The sequence below is a fragment of the Falco naumanni genome, chromosome 3 (genome assembly GCF_017639655.2).
Source record: "Falco naumanni isolate bFalNau1 chromosome 3, bFalNau1.pat, whole genome shotgun sequence".
Classification (NCBI taxonomy): domain Eukaryota; kingdom Metazoa; phylum Chordata; class Aves; order Falconiformes; family Falconidae; genus Falco; species Falco naumanni.
Window position 1 is genome coordinate 70,589,824 of NC_054056.1, and position 25,479 is coordinate 70,615,302.

The 25,479-nt window shown below is 38.7% G+C and overlaps 1 protein-coding gene across 2 annotated transcripts in view; it reads right to left on the reverse strand.

The window, feature by feature from the left end:
* The window catches only part of LOC121084553 (ethanolaminephosphotransferase 1-like), a 57,383-nt gene that overhangs the window by 29,143 nt on the left and 2,761 nt on the right, over positions 1–25,479 (reverse strand). For both annotated transcript variants that reach the window (XR_005826775.1, XM_040586170.1), the window contains exons 2-4: positions 11,985–12,053; positions 5,870–5,978; positions 3,702–3,776 (exon numbers count right to left, since the gene is read on the reverse strand). Coding sequence is in view for 1 of the 2 variants with exons in the window: in XM_040586170.1 (XP_040442104.1) it covers positions 3,702–3,776; positions 5,870–5,978; positions 11,985–12,014 (214 nt within the window). In the remaining variant the exon portion in view is untranslated. The remainder of the gene's footprint in view (positions 1–3,701; positions 3,777–5,869; positions 5,979–11,984; positions 12,054–25,479) is intronic.

Genomic DNA, 25,479 nt, shown 5'->3' on the forward strand with positions numbered 1-25,479 from the left:
GGTGAGGCCGCACCTCGAACACTGTGTTCAGGTTTGGGCCCCTCACTGCGAGGGGGACACTGAGGGGCTGGAGCGTGTCCAGGGAAGGGCAGCGGGGCTGGGGAAGGGGCTGGAGCACAAGGCTTATGAGGAGCAGCTGAGGGAACTGGGGCTGTTTAGCCTGGAGAGGAGGAGGCTGAGGGAGACCTCGTTGCTCTCTGCAGCTCCCTCACAGGAGGTTGTAGCCACGTGGGGGTCGATCTGTTCTCCCAGATAACAAGCAGTAAGACATGAGGAAATGGCCTCAAATTGCATGAGGGCAGGTTTAGTTTGGATATTAGGAAAAATGTCTTCACTGAAGGGGTTGTCAAGCATTGCAGTAGGCTGCCCAGGAAAATGGTAAAGTCACCGTACCTGGAGGTACTTAAAAGATGTGTTGATGTGGCATTTAGACATGGTTTAGTGGTGGACTTGGCAGTGCTAGGTTAATGGTTGGACTTGATGATCTTAGAAGTCCTTTCTGATCTAAATAATTCTATGACTCCAAGAACACCTTACTGTTAAGGTGAGTTATGTGTTGATCACTTTTAATACTTAAGTGCTTGAAAGATGTCCAAACACTGTACTGGATCTCACTCTAAGGATGCAGTTGGACGGCATGGTTTGAGCTGATCTGAGAGTTCACTGCTGCTGAACAGGGAAGGACCCGCATCCTGCTCAGCGGGTGGAAAGACAGCACACATTACATCTCTTTCCAGGTCACTGAACAGGACTGGCGCTGTGGAAAAGCAAGGGAGATGGCACAAGGGAGGGGTGGTGGATGCAGGGAGGAGAAGGAGGAAGGAAGGAAGCATCTGTAACCTTTCTCAGTTGTGTTACCAAACCGTACCCTTAGTCTTTTCTCAGAGATTGTGCTGGTGAGAAATAGAAATATTTTCTCCTTGAAGTTAAGCGTAATTATGCAGGATGAACCTCTTAGGAAAAAGTACATAGGACCAACCTTACAGATTGTTTACTGTTATCCTGAATCTCAAAATAACATGAAGAATTCTCTTCTTTTTAATATTACTTGGCAGGTACTATAGCCAACGATTATTAGCTATTGATAGCATTAGTAACCCAAAACTGACTAGAGATACAACTCAGCAGAGTGAGACCAAAGACTCCACAGCTGCTACAGATCATATGCTACTTACTTTTCCAGATTATTTGGCAGTACTCTGAGTTTTGTTTAATGTAAATATACTTCAGGGATCTAAACCAGGAAAACATGGGATTTCATTTTGTACAGATTTTAGTCTATCTCCCTATTGTAATACCTAAGCAGCTGTGAGATATCCTCTGCTCAAATACAAATCTATTGAGACAGTTCTCACAACTCTAAAAGTTAAAGATCTCATAGAGGATTTTTAATATGGCTTGTCCTCTTCTAGAGCTGCATTCTCGCTCTGTTAACACCATTGAATTGTCGGCATCTTACTGAAATGTGTAGAAAGAAAACTATATAAGCTTGAGGTTACTTGAATAGTGTTGCTATAAATGTAGAAACTCTTCAGTCTGTTAAAGGCTGCTTCTGAAAATTAACTAGCAAATAGATATGTAATCATCCCTAAAAAGTTTATAGTCTTTTATATTTCAAGAACATCTATTGCAAATCAGAGAGCATTTAGTTATTAGGGTAATATTAAAAAAAAAAAAAAAGAGAATGATAGAAGATTTGTCTGATCATAAATTATTTTAGGTCGTCACAAAAGAATATTGACATCGGATCTAAACTATGTATATCACAGTGAAAGAGTGATTTTCATTTTGCAGGAACTTTAGTTTTACTAAAAAGATTTTAGGCTTATAATGGTGTCACGAAATACGGTACTTTTAATTACACTAGACATGGAGAAAAATACAGGAACTGTGTAACACATAAGTAAAATCGGATCTTTTAGATTTTAAAAAGTAAGATTTAAAAAAAACAAACCCACCCACACACATTTTCCATGGGGTTTCACTAGCTTTTTAAGAAACTGAAAATATTTTGGTTTAGGTTTCAGTTCTAAATCATACACACCAGCAACAGCGTATGTTCAATAGTGGACATCCTACACTGCCATTGCTTTAGAATTCTTATGTTATGATTTTGTCTCATGAAGGTTCATAAATCTTCAGTTTTATTAAAGTTCATATAATATTTAAATAGAGGAATTAAAAAAACCAGCGAAGAGTACTCCACTTGATGGTGAGGGAGAAGATACCAAACCACCTTAACAAAGAGGGGAAAAGAGAACAGCATGCTAGGGAATTTGGAGAGAGTAACTGTCATTAAAAAGAAGCTGAGTGAGATTAAAGCTGCATAGTTGGTTAGTTATTATGGCTCTTTGCAGTCTTTCAAAGGGACAACTTTGGCCATGCAGAATTAAATCTGAGACTAAATATTTCATGAAGTGGCTTGGAGCAGACATAAAAGTCTACATATATATCAGTTCATGATAGCTTTGACTGTCGACACTATATTCCTTGTCATCCAAGTATTAGGAACTATAGGCCTCACTTGCAAATAACATCTACATTAAGAACCTCAGAAACGGAATTTCCAATGAGCTTTCTGGGGTGTCAGACACTAACAGCTCCAATATGTAATTCCTATTTATGAAACAATAGCCACTTCATTAAGCTCCATATAATTACATACAGAGAAACCGATGCTTCTGATAATGATTATAGAGAGCTATTAGGGAAATCTGACTGGTAGTAAGCTTCAAGGGATGGTTGTCCCAGTGATTTTTATGGCACAAATACAAAGAAATACTGGACAAAATAATTGTGGCACAAACTTGCCACTGGAATAGAAATGCCAAGGCATTTACAGTGCAGGGGGAGGTGTTGCACAAGGGGATACCCCCAGGTAAATCAAGATGGCTCTATGTGCATGGGTCTGATACCAGAAGTGGACAGCATCTTTGCACAACACTGCAGTGTACATCTAGAAGACATTAATGTCTAGTCTGCATATGATAAGTATGGCACACAAATGTATGGCTACGCTCTGCAGTGCAGGGCTTTATAAGATCCAGCTCCAAAGAGAGGGTACCTTTACACAGCACAGGGCAGTCCGTGTAAATATACCACCTTGAGTTCCCCCCCCCAAATTAACTCTGTTCACCACATTGTGGAGTGACTAGTTTGGAATGAGTTAGCTTTGGAAAAGAAAGCAAAATAGCCATGGTAATATGGATCTCACTCCCAGATCTGCATCAGTTCAGATCTATGTCTTCACACCACTGCATTGCAAGGTGCGTTTTCCTTTTTCTCTGCTTTGCCTGTATTTTGCCTGTCTTTGAAAGCACCTGTGCTTATGCCAGTGTCAGGGAGCTTCTCAGAATGTCACCATTGGAAGCCACAGACTTTTATGAAAACCAACAGCAGTGACTGCAGCTACATAACGATTTCCATTGCTCCTCTAAAACAATTTGCACTTTCGACAGGGATAAGTGCTACAGTCATAGAACTTCTAATATATAATTAAAAGTGCTGTTGTTTGGGGGGGGTGTTGAGTTTTATGGATTTTTTTGGCTTTTTTTTTTTTTTTTTTAATCTCAGAGAACTGTCTTGGAGAGAGATCAATAATTTATCCACGATGCCTCTTCATCTCAGTATCAGCGTTAGCGAACTAGTAGATAAAACTACATGAAGACATCAGATGTGTAAATTATTTAGTTGTACTTTACCTAAAGCGTAAGCACAAAAGGTGGTAAAAGCACTGAACAGCCACACCCAGGTGGGAACAAGTCCAGGACTGGTACCTGAAACAAATCACGTAGTGAGTCAGTGTAACAGTGGTTAACATCAAAGAAATCCACCAAGATAGGCATATATATACAAACAGGCTGCCACTGATCTGCCCACTAAGTCAAACAGACTGAAATAGTTGGGTTTGACCTCAAGTTGTCAGTGAGCTTTATCAAAGCAGCAATGATCAGGCTGCTAGAATGTGTTCACACCATAAAGGAGAGAAGATAAGGCAGACGTTTTTTGGTCCTGAAATTACTCTAGTACTGCACAAAATAATGATAGTAACCCCGGCAAAAATTTTCACAGGTCATGGGAAGAAGACTATCCAGCCACAAATTAGTTAATGTTTATGTAATAGCTAAGTATTAAAAAAAAATGTACCTTTCAAGCATGATGATTATTATTAGTGCCAGCGTGGGGTTTGTGTAGCACTTTTACCATACAGATGGAACAGGAAATTTTTGTCCTTAGGCTAGGACAGATATTTTCCTTGAAAAAAAGGAAAAGAAAGCTGAATTGGACAGAACCCAGGGTTCTGTTATTGCTCTGCTGAGAGGGTTATTGCTGTTCTTTTAAAGAAATCAATCCTTTTTTCAAAAAGCATCCTATTTAACTTAAACATAATGCAATAAGGACTACACCAGCACTAAACAACTGTAAGTGCAAAGCCCTCTCAGCTTTCTGGCATTGGCATCGAACACAGGGAATACTTGGACACAGAGGCGTGCCCTTGCTGAACAGGGAGATGCAGCACCTATAGCAGTGCCCAGATCACCTTTCTCTCCATACCTCATATTGCCACTCCGAAAGAAAAGATGGCAATTCCTGACTCCTAGCTGCGAATTTTCAAACTGTAGAATGAAAACCAGCTGTCCAGGAAATTAAGTCTTTTATTCCTGATCCTAGGTATGGGATTGATATATGATACTCGAAAGGCTCATTAGGTTGCATGAACTTTTTCTATTGACTGGGAAATGATGGGCGCTGTTCTTGTGTGGAATCAAGAAGAGGCTTGCAAACTACACAAGAGGTCTCAACTCTAACAGACTTAATCACCATTTCAAATGTCTTCAAGTTCAATGTGTATCTACTGGGAATGCGTCAAGATAAAATTACCCCACTCAAAGGTCTGTGCTGGATGCTCTTTTATTACAGAACTTGGTAAATATCAGTGGCGTTGATTAAAAAAAGCAAGTGTTTAAAGATGAGGCCAGATAACTACATAACATGCTGGTCCTGAAAACTTAATGCTCACACAGGATTATTTTTGAACCAAAACTGCTAGCAAGTATCCATGCCTCTAGAACTGTTGTGACAAATCATAGAATCATTTAGGTTGGAAAAGACCTTCAATGCCAAACTGTACCTCCTGAACCTAATCACAGGGATAAGAAATTAAAGGCAGCAAAAAAACCCAAACATAATTGTTTCTGAAAATAAAAGTGTTAAGTCTTCACCAAATCATCTAGTTTAAAGAAAAGCTAGGCTGTTTATATATCACCCAGGAGGTGCTTAACACTTTCTGTAGGCTCCAACACCTGGTCTGAGAAGCCCAGAACTGAATGCATCCCTACACTGAGGAGCAATCAGCTCCAGAAAGCATTTGACTTGGTGTGCCATGAGCAAATAATCGACTTGGACTTTGAAAGTCAGAATTGCAAGAGACATTTATTTAGAAACTATTTCTTCTTTGTCTAGAAGCAGTCTTGAATGAGGGGAGGTGTGATTAATGAAAGGGAAATTAACTCAACCAGGCATAGGTTTAGGTATTAGGAAACATGAAACCAATGAAAACGTTATGAAGAACATTAGGGTAGTTTTTGGCCCTGTATTCAAATCCTGAAATACACTTTTAATAAAATGAGGTATTATAGACTTCAAGTAGCACATGCTGTAAGCCATATTTAGGGATGAAATTAAATAGATTTTTCAATAAAATTATCTAAATTTATAATGCCAGGTGTGAGGTTAGATCCTCCTACATGCACATGGAGCCTCATTAATGAGTAGAGGATTCAAGTATCTGATACCTCCTCTGTATCATTCAGGAGTATGACATAAGCAGCTCACTAATTACAAAAAATAACAACACGAAATTATTTACCTGAGGCAGTGTAGTCCCAGTCATAAAAAGATATTAGAAAATAATTAACTAAAATCATGACAAATCCAGAGAATGTTAACAGGTTGGGAGCAATCCACAAAGGCACTATCTGTTAAAAAAAAAAAAAAAAAAAATCTAAGAAGTAGTATATTTCAAATCATCAGACCTATTTCAATTAAATATTTTATATTTTTTATCAGGAAAGGAGAAGCCTGTATACAACACCAGCAGTGGTCAGATTTGTGCATATTTTCCCATTTTCAAATTAACATACATTTTTCATTTCTGAATTTTATTTTCAACTGTAATCCTTTTGCCTGATCTTTGTGACTGCAGTAAAAATGTCATTTAAAAATGTTGTATTTCCTGTGTTATACATTGTCCTTATTTTCTGAGTCACTGAGGAACGGGTCTTGTGATTATGTGTATCGCAACTGAAAGAAGGCTGCAGCACCCCAGTGTGGTAAATCAGCATCCACATGGCAAGTTTTTTTAAGCATTCTATTCCCACACTATAATAGGGAAATCTCTTCTAAAATATGTCGATATTTTCCAACTCTAAACATCAACTAATATGAGACACTGAGTGCATTACAGTTTTAGATTCAGAAGATCTCCTTGTTACAAGCAGCTCCCTACTTTAGATAGTAACTGTCTGCAGGGTCTCCCTCTGTAGTCGTAAATTATAAACACTCCATCAATTCATTTTACTTTGTAGAGTGCTGAAAAGGACTCTGTCTTCACCTAAGCCTCTAATTCTTTATCCTGTTAACCATTCTCAGCTCTGCTTTCCCTGCGGTTTTAAGGTATTCTTACACTGCAAGAGGGATCCCTTTTGGTAACATCTTCCCAAGAAACACAGTTTCTTCCAAATTTAGACAGAACATATTTGCAGAAATACTAATTATTAACCACTACCACCACTCAAACACAGTATCAATATATTCAAAATATAAACATACCAGAGGCTTATAAACAAATTCTTTGGACTGTTTAAGGACTGAAAAGGTACATGAAGTACTTTGACACAGTAAAATATTACAAAACAGTATTAAAGAAATAAGTTAAATTTAAGTTTTGAAATCAAATGTTCTGTCAATTTCTTCAGTCCGGCTAGATGGACAGGCAGGTGAATACGTATTAATTTATATACATCTTTATATTTCCTCTAGCCTATTACTACATGAAAAAACTGCATATAGAATTTGAATGCTTGGACTGATTAATTATCCTGACTAGATCCTCTTTTTCTACCATAGAACAATTCACAATATCCAGGAGAAACTGTGCAACTGATGTTGTACAGTGTAAGCTTTCAAAAATCAGAGGAAAATTCCTGAATATTTTTCAGTTACATTTCTTAGATATTTTCTTTAATAACGTCGGGGAAAATATTAAATCTGATAGTTGCTTTCCTTATGACCAGGATTTTATCACTAATTTTAAAATATTGTATGTCAGCTTTTACAGTATTTAAAATACATCACAGAATGCATACAGTTACAGTAAAAAAAATTAACATACCTATCATTCTCAGCCTTCAGAAGCCCAACTCTAAATCCCTAGGAACAAGTGACAGCAAATGTTCCCTGAAGCTCCTTTAGGAGAACACCTAACTAAGGACGAAGCCTTTACTGCATGGTCCCCTCTTCTTACATTGACTGCACATCCAGCATGCACTGACAGTGGCACATCTCCTAAATTTGCTACCTGGGGATGCAGAAACCTTGTAAGATGGAGGCTTGGTATGAATCGCCTGCTGTGGAATTTATCTGATGTCTGTGACCTTACATGAAATAAGGACAGACACTGAAGAAATTCTAGACTGGCATCTTTTAATCTAAAACATGCATCAAAATAGTGCATCAAGGCAACCTGTGGATGAACCGTTTACATGGATATATAGATGCCATCCAATGTATTGTTTTAAAATGACTGATTTCTCCTGTACGACTCATAATAATTGTTGACTATTAAATGAAGTGTAGCGCCATAAGTGTCTGCTTTCTAATTAAGCTCATCATTCTAAATAGTCACAATGTTATTGTTAAGTTATTACAGGAAATAATCTATGCTTACACAGTGCAAACACGAAGATGTTATTTTAACCCACTTTCTTGGTAACATCATGCATTTTAAGAAGGAATTCATCAAAGGATGTTGTTATATTTGCAATCCCTTCAGTTCATAGACATATCATGAAAAACAGTTACAGGAGATCTATCCTCAGGAAAACAGCCTCTCCTGCAGTTAAACCCCTACATGCACTCTTGAACCTTACTGAACCTAATCTGTCTAGGTATTTGGAAAGTATTCCAGTTGCAAAATCCCTTTTATTATATTTAATGACCCTTATTCTTTTGGTTGACATTACGCTACCATCACCCTCTCCCACAATTCAAAAATTACCGGGTGTTAAAAGATTAACTTCTTACACATGTTGGGAAAACACAGCCTGAATTTACTAGTATCCTATAGAAGGATATGTTACAACCTTTATAATCTCATTAACAAACAGTAGAAATCTAACACACCAATGTGCTACATTATTAACACAACTGGAGGCGCCACTGGCAAGAAACACATATGCTCTCTGGCAAAACCAATGTATGCTTGAACCTTTTAAAAAACTTTCAGTTCCACAAAATACTAACTGATTCCTGTTTTAAAGGCTCTACATCCATTTATGCTAAAAGCCTTAATACAAACAGCAAATGTTTTAATATATGAACTGTCTATTTGGATAATAAATGCTAAAATACACATATTTATATAAAGCTCTATTCAAACTTGAAATATTCCTTAACTAAGTCCCTTGAGACCGTGAAAATTCTAATCATGTCCAATTCTAGTGATAAAATCGAAGTTCATAAAGGCAATGGAGAGGGGGTTAATTGACTTCAGTGAAGCCGGCACACACCTGTGTATCCCAGTGGGGTTTCCTCCTTTTCCTCTCATTGTCCTGCACAAATTTGATTTCTCATGAATACAAATAGAGGAGGAATATTCAATTTGTGTAGCAGCTAAGTAATACTACCCATTATCTTCAGAGATCACATGATTGTGTTTTATTATAAAATACAAATCTTAATTAAAGGCAAAAAGACAGAGCACTGAATTCATTAAAGATGAAATACATACATCTGCATAGTCAGAATAGTTCTAAATGACATGTAAAGAATGTTACTCTGTAGTTTCACATAGGTGTTACTATAGTTTCATACAATGTGGAAAAGCCACCATGGACAGGAGTTACCTCAGAGTACTTCAAGCCCATTACAGAATCCAGACATGAAACATTACCATTCACTTTCTGCTTTAGCACCACATTCAACATGTTTCTGAAGCACATAAATACAAAAATCACACTTAAACTGACTCAGGCACATGACAATATAAGAAAGATGTCCTTGGAAAAGGAAAGAGAGGAAGGTAATGCTTAGGATTTCCAGGAGAATTTCTAACTTAAATGCACAAATTCTTTGCTTTCCTAGCATCCCCACCACAGGTAAATGAGCAGGGTTATGACAACATGTTTTCAGTTCTTACGTGTGTCACATCCCAGCTCATAAATTCCCACATCTTCTCTAATGTCAGGCTCTTCTTAATTTCTCATAACATAGGAAACATCTTCCAATGAATTCTGTGTTATGGAATACAGAGAAACGTGTTGCTATTCAGACTAAACTGACCTATGAGAAGCCAGACCCAAATCCCAAGCCTCTGTTCTCATAGATTTGATTTATTTATTTTTTTTTCATGGCTCTGAATTTTAGGTTGATATTTTTAACTCCTCTAGAATCTGGTAAAAACAGTCCCTGTGTAATGTTTATTTTCACCCGATTAGAAACTAAAACTAATTGATTCATATCTGCAAATGGGCGTATAAGGATGTCTGAACTGAGAGAAATTATTTTTCCCAGTAATCAAGAAACACACTTTACTATCCAGTTCTGAACGAACATATTAGATGCAATGTATCCTCTTTAAAAATTACCCCACCTTTATTATATCTCCCTATTGCAATGCACTGTTCTATTTAAATAGAAATAACATGATACATTGCAAAATGTAAATTCAATATTATATGCTAGATCACAGATTATAGTCTAGAGCATGCTCATAGCCCAGTTATAATGCTTACAACAGGTAGAAGCTATAAAATATCAATGATGAGTGAATGCATTCAAAGCTTCTCCTACTAAAAATAAGACTTTATCACATTTATTACAATACCACTGTTTTACTTACACTTCAAGAGAAAAAAAGTATTTTTGGGGGAACAGATGAGCAGAATTTTCTTGGATTGAGTTTGGAACAACAGTCACTGCCACACCTGGTTTCAGTATTCCAGCCAGGAAACAAACCATTCTAGCAGCTTCCATTCCTACTAATATTTTACAAATAATAAAATTTTGGCCAATAAGTTTGGTGTTGTCCCAGTTCTCTAGAAGCAACCAAGGTGATTCTACTGCAATTCCCATTACATACTGCTTTGACCTCTGCAGCTGAGAATTCCCAGCTCCTCTGCAGGACTCTGATTTTACCTGGCAGTATCTTTTAACATTAGAATGCCTACTTCTAGAAAAGCTGAGAGCGTTATAATTTCCCTTTAAACACTTGTGATACACCCTTGAAAATAATCCTATAAGGCTCTTGCAGCAGGAGACAAAGTAGAACATTCATTGGTGTATCTTCAGGGTTCAAACCAAACAAAACGCCAGGTACAGGCAGCACCCGCACCCACTCCCAGCTTTCGAAATAGGTTTTCAGTCCTGTGCTCTGGTTTGGGTTCTCCTCCAGCAAGAAGTGAACAAAATCATGCTTACCTAAAATTTAAGAAGGTTTAAAAAAAAATCTAAAGAGGTCACATTTTAATAGGATCTATCACCCTGTCCTACACAGACAGTCAAGAATGTTGCTTTTCTTCTGGGAAAACTCTGCAACCATTAGAAAAACTTCTCTCCAAAGGAGGCTTTTCATTGATAATACCCTTCCTTCAATTTGATAGCAGATTAATACCCATAGATCTCCTAAACCAAAGCACAAATGCACAGTAAAGTCCCTGCTCATCTCCCACGCCAGACTTCAGAGTGCTGGGCGGGGTTTTCTGCCTCACTGTTTTCCTGAATATTATGATGGGAAAGAAAACAGAATCTCTGAACTGAATTATTGAATTCAGTTTCACATCTCTGAATTGTTTTTCTCTCACACCACATCCGGGTTGTTTATTAATTCTTAAGTTAGGTCATATAAACACTTTCATGAAATCACATTGAGGTTATGAACAAAAGATTATGATTTTCCTGCTGTATCAAGCATAAGCAATACCTGAGTTACAGAACTCAAACATGGCAGATCCCACAAGGTTCCCACAGATCCACATGGCTCTGATCACATACATCCTTTTTGTTTGTATAAAGGTTCGTTTTCAAATCTGCTCCAATCTAAATATTTCCTCTAACGATGCAAATGCAGAAGTCATTGCTTCCTTGGAGATCAATAAAGTTCATAGTTATTTGAGATACAGCTTTTTTTTTGCCAACAAGAGCAAAACTAATTGTGAGGTTTTTTAAAAAAACTGCAGATAATAATGCATTCAAGAGATGCCATCTTCCAATCGTTATGGTGATCATGGTAACCGCTCTCATATTCAGCTTCTTAAGAGAAAAGCCTAGCTCTCTTGAGCAAGTACCCTTGGGAGAAAATGAGACAGCACTTGCATAAAATCATGTGCACAGCACAGAGATAAAGGCTTAGTTGCTGTTAGGCAGCATATGCTGCACAAAAATAATTTGTACTGAGTAAACCCTTCCATGTCTGCAAAGCTGTTTAATGAAAGATGTAATCATGAAAGGTGTAAGAAAGGAAAGGATGCCTTTTGCATAGCAATCAGAAAAACAAAACCAACTTGTTTTTCTAAAAAAAACCACCTCAAAATGCAAACATCCTCATCCTAAATATAGCTATATATCTGATCTGTAACATTTGCTTTCTTTTATACAGCTGTCTTAATTTCAGCGTTATTAACCAATACCTATATTTAAATTAAAACACATGCTGTATTTACAACAAATTCTTACATTATCATGTGATATTTCTATTAAATTCTTACCTTAATAATTTTGTTCCAGATGGGCTGCATAATATATACAGATAAAGGATTTGTATCCACAGCACTGTACTGTGAGGAAAAAAAGCAAACATGTTAAACAAAGCACTGAACAATGCATATTTTTCCCTCACTGTATATCCTTCAGCATCTGAGAACAACCACTCCGAGTGCGACTGGTGTAAATTTATTTTATTCTTATGACCATTCATACAATTTTAATTTAATTTAAAAGCACTGGTCTGATTTACAATTACCTTGTTAGCAACTCTACGTACTAACACAAAGGTTTCAGCTGGTGAAATGGTAAACAGTTCCCTAGCCACATTTTACTTCTAAATCCTTATTCATTTTACAAGTTATCCTGTAAGACTGTCTTTCTGTGATATATCGGATTTCATATCTTTATTTGTACTACCAGTAATGCAGTCTGAGCAGAGTTCATTGCTAGTATGTAGATTAGCTAGTGCATATGGAATATGGTCATAAGTAGATATTATCTCTCAGAGATGCACAGCATTTGACATAGTTCACAGCTGCATTTGCATTATGTTAATTAATGTAAGGCAATGTTATTATAAAAATAAACACTAAAATAGTGTAGTTCCTTACCACAATAAAATTTACCTATGGGACAGACTTGTAAAAATATTGTACATGTTTTACAAATTCCCGTAAATACATATCTGTATCTTTTGCAAACAAAATATTTCAGAAATCCGAGCCCACCCCAAACTGCTGTTATCTACTTCCTCCTCAGAGGACAGTATCAAGTTTTATCCTGCCTTGGGACTGCAGAACACAGACACAGAACAATCTGCAGAAGAAGGACCGTAACTGCTAACACCACTCACAATGAGGTTCTTGAGCCCTGGTGGGTCCACGGTGGAAGAAGTTAGTCATCAGTGGGACGGTACATGTAATTCTTTCAGACATTCTTGGACTTTGAAAGTGCATACATGGTTTATGTTGTTAACACAATGCATATGACTCACATAAAGATTCAGATACATCTGCATACAGCATAACAATGCTGTATGCAGCATTATCCAAACATCGTGTGCGGATAATGGAAATAAGATAAGGATGTGTTAGACCCCAATTTGTTGAAGCTGTTCACATGCAGAAGAGCTGGTGACAGCGGGGCTTTAATTTCACCTAATTTCAGCTAACCGCTAATTGTTTTCTCTATAGTTAATTTATTGACACTTTTAGCCAACTATCCTTTGGATGACATTGCACTCTGGAAGTACCTGTTTCAAGTCATTAATTACCAAAGGAGCCTAGACACTTGTCTTAAACTTAGGCACCTTGTAGGTGACTGAAGTCTGGCAGGATTAATCTCAGTTTCAGTATCCCCATCTCCAATCTTTTACACACACGCTTAACCTGCATACATCTGAGCTAAGAGCTTCCAGTGGACAAGTGCAAGCGGAACAAAAATGCAGCATGCCTCGCATTTTGAATGCACACTCTATGACTTTTCATCTAATCTTTCTGAGGATATCAGGCTATGGAGTGCTAATTAAGAAGTCTTCCACACATTTCCTTTTTCTATCTGCATACAAAGGAGACGGTTTAATTACCCTCTGGACAAAACAAAGCATTTGCACTGTTATTTTGTAATTTCTGGTTAAGTTTTAATCACAGATAATTAATGTAGTATGCTTGTAAAATCATTATATCGCAGCCACCTGTTGTGAAGGAGTATCGGCAAATATCCAAGAAATCACCTATCAGCTACTGGTCAGAGTGGGCAAACTAACTTTCCACAGGGAATAAAATGTACGGTTTAGTGAAGTGTGTATCATTGATTTTTTTCCTAAAAATACTGGAAGTGTCACTTCAGCATATAATTTTTCTGCCACCCATATTATTTAAAACATGACACGACTCTGTCATCAACAGCTTTTCTGCCAGTATGTATATTATAATTCCAATAATACATTACATCAGAAAAAAATAATTTGCAGGTGAAACTAAAGTTTTCACCATACTGTATGTATTTGCAGCTCCAGATGCTGTATTTTATACAGTATCTTTCAAACATTGACTATTACAAATGATAGATCTTTTGACAGTCCAGCCTGCACACGAATTGCAGTCTGAACTATCTGTGGGGTTTGCTTATATTTATGTCAAAAATAACAATACCACCAAGCCATACAATACCTCTGCCAATAGAATGGTACTTAACCTACATGAGAACTATGGAAATCCTCTGAAAATTAAGCAAATTCAAACTATTGATTATCACTATCGAGGTTCCAAGTAACCAGGAATCTGCCCATAGTTTTGCTGTAGCTGTTGCCCATTGCCTTACCTCAACTGGTATTCAAAGACTATATGAGGTATGTTATAATTTGCTGACCAGCAAATTCAATGAGTTCAGGCATACCTGAATAAGAATGCACAAAGGTCAAAGTATGTGACCTTCACTCCTGCTCCTGCTTTGTCTTTCTCCTTCTCCCCTCTACTCCAAACCTTCAAAGTCATGAATAAAATCACAAAACCCTACTTAAACACTACCACTGAAATGAGACCTTCTACTCAAAGTACTCACTGGCTGTCCAGAACTATTACTTGCTCCTAGGAGAAAAAAAAAAGGAAAAATAATAGCATTTATTTTAAATTATTTTCTTATATAGAAATTATAAGAGATTATGTAGGGATTATATAACATATATTTTCTTAAATAGAAAATTTAAGAGATTACATTTTCCAACATGTCTCTGTATAACAGACATGAACATAAGACAGAGTCAGCTTTTCATTCACTTGATGGTTTCCAAAGTCAAGCATCAAAAATCAAAACAGTCCTTATTAAAAAAAAAAAAAGTAGAATTAAAGCCAACTTCTGCCACCTAAAGACATTTAAAGACCCATCACACTTCATATTGTTCATTCCTGTGTCTGTGGCTGAACCGTGGTCCTCTGGGTGGGGAAGGAATGTTCAGCAGATGTGCAGAACGATGGAAATTTGCTCTTCCCTCATCAGTAATCTGCTTTAGCCAGACCAAAGGAAACACCCATGGAAAAAAAGCATTCCGCTAGTTTTCTGTCATGGCAAAACCAAAACTTGACAAATAAAATCTGCTATACAGTTTAACACTCTGCTCTGTTCTGCTCCCAAGAAGCTACTAACCTCAAGGCCATGAAATCTCAGGAGTTTAATGTTCATGGCTGCTCAGAAAAGCAAATTACTGAGTAACATGCTCACATTACAATCAATGAACATGAAAGCAAGAGTGCACTGAACCTGATGTAAAAAAAGTACTGCCATTTGCTATTGCTATCACATAATTCTGTCTTTTTCAGGGCACTTAAAAGACAGAAGTGGAGGATAAACCTATTGGAAGTTTTAAGTGCAAGACTGATACGACTGCTAAGCACTCCCCAACAAACACCTTCTGCACTAGAAAAGGGATGTTGATCGTCCTTATACAAAAAAGAAGGGCCTGGATTAATCAGAAAGTTTCCATTAATTATTTTTAAAAGTAGCTGTAATAGTTGGGGGGGAACAGCAGTAGTGAGGGGATAGGAAAACCAGCATTAATTGACTCCATCTTACTCCCAAGTTCAAAAATGCTTCTGCTGTTTTTTTTAAATAGCTGATATCTCCTTGAAAGCCATCTGCTTTCCCTCTCTGGATTAGTAATAGCTTCCAGCAGAGCTAGAAATGAGAATACAGACACCAGACACATGCACACATACATGTTGACTCAGGTGGCACATGTAAGATGTGCTTTTATTGTGTGTTCCTGCATTTTAATCTCCATCCAGGGGGTCCAGCACAGCATCAAGTCTGTACCGGTCATCTATGTTAGAGGGAAGAGGAAAAATGAGAGGATTAAGGTGAAAGGAAGAAAAAAGGTATAAACAGTAAGAAAAGTAGAGAGTAAGTAAAGAGAAGTAATTGAGAAAAAAAAAAAAAAAAAAAAGAGAAAGAAAAATGAGCCAAAGCAAAGGTTTGGCTACACAGAAGGCAGACAACTGTTCTGGAGTGGCAGAGCACAGCCAACCCACCTGTGGGTCAAAAGCTCTCACAGTGAGCAAGGTCTGCACTGCCAAACACAAGACCTATGGTACCCTCTGGCTCATATCCACACCGCTTTGAAATACCTCCCCTACTGCAAACCGGTCACATCCACACCTGACAGCATCTGCTAGAGGGGTGTGGGGCCTCATTATCTGGCCCTGCACACCTAACACCATTAGCACCTTTCATACCTTTCAAAGTATCCGAAACAGTCTGGAGACTACACTCTAACCCAGAAATACAGCATTTTCAGAGCATGGAAGCGAGCACTGCATGTTGTGCACGTTCAGAAATCCAGATGACCACATTGGGAGAGTGCTGAAGGATGGCAAAAGCCAAAAAAATTCTACATACTGCCTCCAAAACGGACTATTTAAAAACAAAGCCTAGGTATTCTTTTGAAGAGACCTTCTGGAAAAGAACAAAGAACCAGGGATTGAGCTAGCCATTTATCAGAGCAGATAGCTGGATCTTCACTGGGTTCCCTGGCCCTCTCCAGTATTGCACTGTGGAGGTATCCCAAGAAATTAAAACTTTGGAATAACTACAATGAAGAGAAGAATGTAAAGCATGTTTACCAAACTTGAGAGTGAGAACAGAAAGCAAGCTGCAAGAAATGCAGTTGCATTAATTGCTGGGAGGTACTTACTTAACTCAAGCTGCTCCTTACGCTAACAGACTATTCCTTTCCTGTACTTAAATTATCTTATTCCAGGTAGCATTGTACTGTGCCATACAGTCATATACAATCAGAGAAACAGAGTAAAACTGTTGTAAATTGCTGGCATCAAAATGACTCCATAGGTTTTAATTTCATATTAGTAGCAACAAATTTGCAACACTTCACTTTCCTGCCCAGAAATGACAAACTTAATTTTTTTATTAAATTCATGAATCAGCACATGATTTATTATCTCCACTGTATATGGTGAAAGACTGAGGCACAGATGGGTTGTGATTCACCCTCAGAGTATATAGCAAAGGACACAGCCACAACATTGTTAGAGGTGTCATACACATAATTGTACTCATAGGGCAAGAGGTAATGGGTTTAAACTGGAAGAAGGTAGATTTAGATTAAGTATTAGGAAAAAATTCTTTACCGTGAGGATGGTGAGACACTGGAACAAGTTGCTTCATTCCTGGAAGTGCTCAAGGCCAGGTTGGACGGGACTTTGAGCCACCTGATCTAGTGGGAGGTGTTCCTGCCCATGGCAGGGGGGTTGGAATGAGGTGACCTTTAAGGTCCCTTCCAACCCAAACCTTTCTATCATTCTATGATTCTATGATAGTTTCAGTATAAGCAATACTAGTTTATTGAAATAAAGTCTGCCCATATTGGTTCACCTTTATAATTGGGTTCACTTTTACAAGAGGAAATAACAAAATCTATTAAAAATGTAAAGGCTGAAAAGCTTCTTTCCCAGACACGTTAATGTTTAAAACAGCTATATATATCAGACAATAATCACATTTTAGGTTGCAATTTATTGACTATATGGTTCTGTGATCCCTCAAATATTTAATGTGAAGTTAGATGCCTGTTATAGAAGACTACGCTAGCTGTTCCGACATGGAAAACATGAGAAATATCTAACAGTGACATAAGGACTTGGATGAAGAACATAAATATTGTGATACCTGCCGCCCTCTTCCCACAAGCAAACTCAGGCAGGTCAGGCACAGGTATGGAAGAGCCACAGCTGTACCTATGTGCTAGTGTTCTAACAACTCAAAGGTTTTGCAGGCTTGGGCAACCTCCTCTTAAGTCAAGCATTCATTTACATAACCCATGAAAAAAAAAACAACCTCTATTAGGAAGCAATACTTAGCAAAACAGCAAATGATGGAAAAGGGTGAGACATGTAAAGAAGTTACTACGAGATAACCAAGGGTTTGCCCCACAATGCACCACAGCAGATATACCTATGCATGTCGTTACCTCATCATGAGTATTTGATTAACTGAGGTAACCTCTGCCTAAATGTAAAAGGATTAGGTAATTTATATTTTCTGTGGAGAAGCACCATAGTGAGAGCAGATCAAATGCAGTAAGTTTCCCCTACACTTTATTATCACTCTCAAAGTAGTTCAAAGTGTTATCAAACTTTTAAAGTGCTATCAAAGTTCTAAATGACCTTTGAACCTGTAGTCATTTACATCTGTTACAAATGAATGAAGAGAGGAGGGGGGAAACAATTTTCTTCTCCTCCTAAATTAACTTTTCACGAAGATAATTCAAGACAGCCTAAACCAGCTGAGAATCAATATATCAAATTCAAAACAGGCAAAATTATGGTCTTTAAACAAGTGATCTATTGAAAATAATAGCTCTGCAGACTGGTTTTCCACAACATTTGCATGATGGCGTATTTCGCCACCTGGACATCTACCGATCGCTTCTCCAGCACATATAAATGTGAGCTTGTCATCATTTGGTCTACACTTATACACAGGGACCAACATCACAGATGGGAAATTTTGAAGGATCTGGTGGTGGAAAAGGTTTGAAAAATTGGTGTTCCACAGTGTATACTTGAAATAAAATAAAAAAGATTTAAGCAAGTGGTGCGGTTTTACCATCAACCATGTATGACCCAGCTAACCCCCACAGGGCCAGCACAGCACTGGCAGCCCCTTCCCTGGGTGTTCATGGGCAGAGGCTCTCGGGGTGTTGAGGCCAGCACCTGGGTCCCAGCCCTGGTCCCTTTGGAGCTTTCGGCCAAGCTTCTGCTGGTGGGACAAGACGGGCTGCCAGGCCCTGCCCTACCGCCCCAGGGCTCCCACCACCCCCAGCCATCACGGCACCCTGACAGCTACCAATGCCTTCCTACGGCTTCTCTTATCACATCTCCTCCATGATTATGCCATTTCACAATACCTGTGTTTTGTAACTGACAGACAAGTTGGTAGGAGGAATGACGATGGGTTGGGTGAGGAATATTCTTTTTTGCATTAGATGAGGGGGTTTGTCTTTTTGAAGGCTGCAAAATGCCCCTCCCGATCCAGGGCATGAACCAGTCGCTATTGAAGAGAGCTTGGTGGGAACTCTCCCTTCTGGGCAAGCTATTTCGTACTTATCCAACATTACCTTGCCTTCTGTGGTATCTCACACTTCTGGAACCACACAAAAATTAAAGAAAATATTGAAATTCTGACACATCTGGTAACAATTATCCATCCACCTTTCAGATTCCTAGAATACATTTAACACATGGGGTTTAATTCCACTTTAGATACGTTTTTACAGGTTTGTAGACGTTATGGGACACAGTCTTGGGTTCTAACAAAAGCTTCACAAAGGGAAAGAAGAGAAGTACGCTATAAACAACAACAGAGCTATACAACATTGTGGATGTCAAATTCCAAATTGTCAGCAGTTTAAAAGTGCTGATGTATTCCAAAACACAGTCCTGTTATTTCTAATAATAAAATTATGTTATATCATCATTTAGTCAATTATTCACAAATAATAGCTTGGATTTTGCATCTCCTGTTGCTTAAATAGCATGTCTACCTTGCCTTTCCCCCCCATCCATATATATTTTTTTTATTATTAGGTTGCTGATACCTTAGTCCAGGAGTTATAAGCCCCCAAGACATTTAGGGCTGAAGCATAAAACATACAAGTAGAAACTAAAGAACAGGGTTTGTAATTTAGCCTGGAAAAAAGTAGGTGGTAGTGGGCATGTAATCACATCCTCAGATGCAAACGCTTTTCTTCTTGGGGTCTAAGGTTATGGATTGTGTTACCCAATGGTTGCGCTGTTTGTACTAGGGCTGGATGTAGCTGTACTGTGAGGAAACAGGCTGCCTGAGTTGGGCTCCTGAGCAGTTCCCTTCCCCCTGACTTTGTCTGCCCGAGTTCCACAAGCCTGTGCATACCTACAGCTAGGATATGGTTAAATTGTCCTTCCACCTTGAGCTATTCCTAGTAAAATACTCAAAACACAACGTCAGGGTTTGAGCAACTCAACAATTCTGGTTGGTATTACTAAGTCAGGAGGAAGCTGTTATTATGCAAACTGCTGTCCTGGGGATGCTTCTTTGTAGATGCACTGAGCCACACCACACGCCACATCCTGTCACCTAATGGAGGTTATGTATGAACCCATGTCCATGAGGCACATGGAGTTGTGGGTCAGGATAGACTGCTCTTAGGGGGTCATGCCTCCTAGTGGCACATCCCCTTGCTTGCAGAGCAGCGTCATGGCCTCAAGATCACAGAATCATGGGTTAGGATGACAGGACAATTCAGGTCAGAAGGCACTTCAGCAGTCCTTCCTCCTTCTCAAAGTAGGCTCAGCCAGGAGCTCAACCAGGTGCTTGGTGCTTTATTCAGTTGTGCCTTGAAAAGCTCCAGGGATGGGGACCACACAACCTCCGTGGGCAACCTGTGCTACTGCCTCGGTGTTCTTGAGGAAAATCTTCTCCTTATATCCAGCATGAATATGTCTTGCTTCAGCTTGCGCCTGTTGTCTGTTGTCTTCCCATCATGCACCATTATAAAGAACCTGGCTCCACCTTCCCAAGGACTTCCCCATAGGTACTGGGGGGGCTGCTGCTAGGTGCCCCTGAAGATGTCTCATCTCCAGGCCCTCAGCCTCTCCTCACAGGACAAGTGCTCCAGCCCCAACTACCCTGATGGCCTCCGCTGAACTTGCTTCACTTTGTTGACATCTTTCTTGTATTTGGAACCCAAAAGCAGACACAGTATTCTAGATGTGGCCTAATAAAGGGGGATAATTGCTTCCCACTTACTTCATGTGCTGTGCAACTGTTAATACAACCCAGGACGCTGTTGACCTTTGCTGCCAGGGCACACGGAGGGCTCAGTGTCCAGCTTCTTGCTTACCACAACCCCATTTGCCAGGAGTAAAGGGCTGATGGATTGCAGATAATTTGGCTACCTATGCTTGAAATGTGGAATCTATGACAGACGTCAGAGCCACACTACAACTGAGAGAGAAGCACATTTTGGAGCAAGACGTCATAATGTGCTGACCTCAACAGTGAGGTTCTTGCTTAGAATGTGAGACTAGACAGACCTGGTTCTTTACTGACAGGGCTGTAAGCACCTAGACGAGAGAGAGGTGGTGAGGGGTAACATTGGAAGTCAACAACCACTTTTCAGTCATCAGTAGTTATATTAAGGATGCTATCTAACTTGTCTTCAATAAAAGGCTTTGTTTAGTGGGACACGTTCAAACGCTTAACAACAAAGCCAAAATGATGCAACAGAACACAGAAATGCAATTAAATATTGAGCAAGGGATAACAGAAGGCAGATGCACATTTGTTGCTGTAAAGGAACAAAGGTAGAGGCTGGGCCCAGACTGATGAAAGTACAAATCCTCCTAAAAACCAAAACCTGCATGCTCTCAAGGAACTGCACAAAAAGATCTTTAACTATCCCTGTTCAAAGAAGCTCTAACAAGGCAACTAAGTCGATTTCTCTGTATTTTGTGTGTAGTCTGGTCTTTTGGAGTTGGTAAAAGGAAAGGACAGGAGGATTCTGTGCTACATCTCTTTGTGTGCGTGTACAAACACGTGTTCTCAGAGGTACTGGCAGCCCTTTAAAGATCAAACAGTAGACCAAATTCCCACACAGCTGGAGCTCTCCCAGGATGTGTACCTAAATCTCTGGGGAACCGAAAGAAACCACTCTAGGCCCAAAAGGGCAGACAGATTATAAGTGGGTTGCAGTTTTCATAAGGGATACTAAAGTTGGGTTCTATACCACATACACTAAACAGTTGTGTTATCTAGCATCCTGACACACGAGAGGAGATAATTCAGTCAGATGCAAAAGCTCAGTTCCTCCCTCTATAAAACAACCCTTATAAGAATGGTTCCCCTAGATTTATAACAAGTAACGCACATCCAAATCACAAATACATGTTTGCAATTAGTCTTCTATTAAAACAGAGAATAAACAAAAATAGATACATATGAATACATAAATGTGTATCCATGCATATCCTACACACAAAAATCCAATAAGCACTGCAGAACACTAACATCTCTTGAAAAAGCAATAAAATTAAATTATGTGGTTGGTATTTGCAGTTTCATGAGATTCAACAAGGCAACAACTCCTTATATCTAGCATATTTATCCCAAAAGTGATCTAATTCACTTTTTAAAATTCATGAGCATAATGTGGCACTCAAAACCACATACAATTACACCATCATTGGGGAAAAAGTCCTGCAGCAAGTAATATCAAATGTAGCATCGCTGTGATGTGATTTCGTTATGTTGTTGGCTCATTAGCATATGGTATGTAGAAGGAAAATAATGATTACAGAGCTCTTGAAATGCCACATTAATGTCAGCTACCATTACAACAGGATGAGGAGTAAGAAATGGTGTGCGCATGAAGATGGTCTTTCAGAATGACATAATACAGTTGGCCCACAACTCTTCTACACATGAATACAGTGACAGAAAATGTAAGGGTAATGAGTGATTTTTTTCATTTCACATATTGTTCAACAACTTTTAATTACAACCCTAGTCTTCCAATCCATCAAAGTAACATGAGGAAGACGGCAAGATTTTATTTGTAGAACAATGGGCTGTTGACTCACTGGTTTTACAGAAGGTGGAGAATGTTAGTTTTCACTGCCTCAAATACTCAAGGGCATTATTAAAGTGGTTTGAAAAAACTAACTGCAGCAGATAAAACTGATGATAAAATGCTTTTAAATAATATTTGGAATTAAAAATTAGGGGGAAAAAACCAAAAATGCCATCTGCAAAAAACACTGTATAATAAACATGTATGTACTCAACGTATCTAAAATTGTCCACATGCAATCACGAACAAAATTATTAACTGTCTTCTAAGGAAGTTCCAGATAAATATGCAAATGAAAGCCTCCTGTCCTAAACTTTCAAAATCATGTAAAATCCTTGTGCTACTACATTTGAAAGCAAAACTCCTGTTCAATCAATGTGAGCAGAACCCTTTCTGTTTCTAAATCTCATAGTTACACAGGTAGTCTTGGAAATGTGTAAAGACTTAACAGAAATCCAGTCTCATATCTGGATCAATCCTGAACTTCCAGAAAGTAATCTGCTAGATTATACCCAACACACTTTGCTCTTCTGGTATAAATCAGTACCAGAGAAACAATCAAGCCTTGAAACATAACATCATATGTCTGATCTTGTTTCTCAAACCTACCAAAATGAGGACTGGGATGTAACCTGAGAGGTCTTCTACTCCAGCACCTTCATCTAATGCAGGATCATGTTTAGTAGACATTCGGGAAGCAGATCAAGTTGCCACGAGGTAATGAGCCTATTGCTTGAGATAAACGACCACGTTGGCACATTAAAATAGAACACATTATCCAAAACTCCGCTAAAAAAGGTGTAAGCAACTGCTTATTAACACAGACTAGATTGTAGGTCCTCCCTCAGGGAAATTAAGCCACTTCTTAAGACTGATAAAATGATTCCACAATTCCCCTTAGTACCTGTTCCAGCAACCCTTATGGACACAAGACTGACGTAGCATCCACCTTAAATTTTTCTTTGCGCAGCCAAAACTTATGTATTGTCTTTCTTTAAAGGGGCATACATGAAGGCTAGGTGGCTGTTAGGCTCTCACTCCGGGTACTTCGACTGTTTCTCACAGTTAATCTTTTCTAAGCATCTTAATATTCCTAATGCCATTCTGTGGATTGTAAACTGTGTGCCAAAGCAAGAAGGACATGTTATTCCAGCTGATACCTGATCAGTACCTCAGCTGCAGGAGTATATGTAACCTTTTGACTTATCTATGATACTTCACAGTTAAAAGCTTTTTTCTCTTTATTACACCAGCCACAATACTGCTGACACAGTGATCCCCAGGTACCTTTTTTGCAGTCTGTTGCCTCTTCCTTTATGTTTGAAATGTTGATTTTCTTTCCCCTAAGCACCGTACCTTGTTTACTGAATTTGTTCATATTGATTTCTGGCCATTATATCCCTTTTTCAAGAACACTTTAAATCAGAAACCTATTCCTCAAAGTGTGTCAGTATCACATGAAAATTTTACAAGAGTAATCCCCCTTCTGTCAATTAATGAAAGTATTGAACAGCAACAGTCAGGACAGAGAGACAGCTCTGTAGGTAGCATCCCGTTTGACAGAACCTCCTACTTTGACAGAGAACTTAAAATCCCTTTTTAATGTGTTTCCACTTCAAACTGATTTCATCTTACTTACCTCTACCTACTTTACTTATGAAAATGTGGGACAATATCAGAAGTCTCACTGAAATGAAACCACATATACCTAAATTTACTGCCACTCCCTCCCCCCCATTTTCTCTGCACAGGGAGTCACCCTCTAAAAAATGGCCTAAGAGGACAGAAGCAGTGTGGATGCACCAAGATGAAAATATGGAACCTTAGACTTTAATTTTTCATTTTCATTTTCATCTTATATTTTTTAAATCATATTTTCCAAGACCTATCCTTTGAGTCAAGCTTCTGTAGTTTGTCCTTAGATCTCTTGTTCTGAAAGAGGATAAGATGTCAAAGTTTTCTGGCTTGGAAAACCTCTGCCCATAGGTGCTGTAGAAAAGCTGATTTGAGGCAGATTTGCAAGGGAAATCCTAAGATTGCAGTGATGTGAAAAGGCAATGGCAACAAGAGCTTATCATTAACATTACTGCATTCTGGTGAAGAGGATAAAAATAAGAACCAAATTCTGGTTTATTTGTACTCATCACCTGGCTGTCTCAGAACTGCTTGTTTACATCAGAAACCCAAACAGGCAGAAAAAAAGCAGCTGTGTAATTCCATGGGTGCTCCTCTAGAACTGCAAAATGGTGATAAGAGAAATAAAAAAAGTAGAAATGACATGACCCAAGCCCTACAATTACAGCTGGTTGCAGCTTTTCAGCTGTGTCGCTCCAGATCCTAGGAGACAGGACAAAATCCAAGTAACACTGCTTCTGCTCTTCAGTTGCAGCAAATCACCTCAGCATACAACTATCCTGAAATCAGTACCTGCCCACCTGACCCACAGGCAAGAAGACGGCAGAATTAACACAACAGCAATACCCAGGGTTGCGTCTGAACTGTCCCATCATCACATCTCCATCTGTTCTCAGTGCACATTTGAGCAGAAAAAAGAAAACGGAATTTCTGAATCTCCATTAACATGAAGAACAAATGGAACAGATTTGTAAAGTGAAACAACTAGCCCTAAGGATCTGATGTCCATCCTGTAAGGATTTCAGGAGGTTTTACACTGAACCGGTTCCAGCATGATACCATGGACTGAATGTACTGGGTGTACTTGTACATTCCCAGTACATCTGGTTTAGGTTCATTCAAAGGGAATGCATTTTGTGTGCTCTGGGGTCACTGTAATGTAAACCAAAGCTACTTGTTTCAAAAGCATAATATACACGGACCTGACGATGCTAAAGGGTGCTGAAGTCTTTGCATTCATT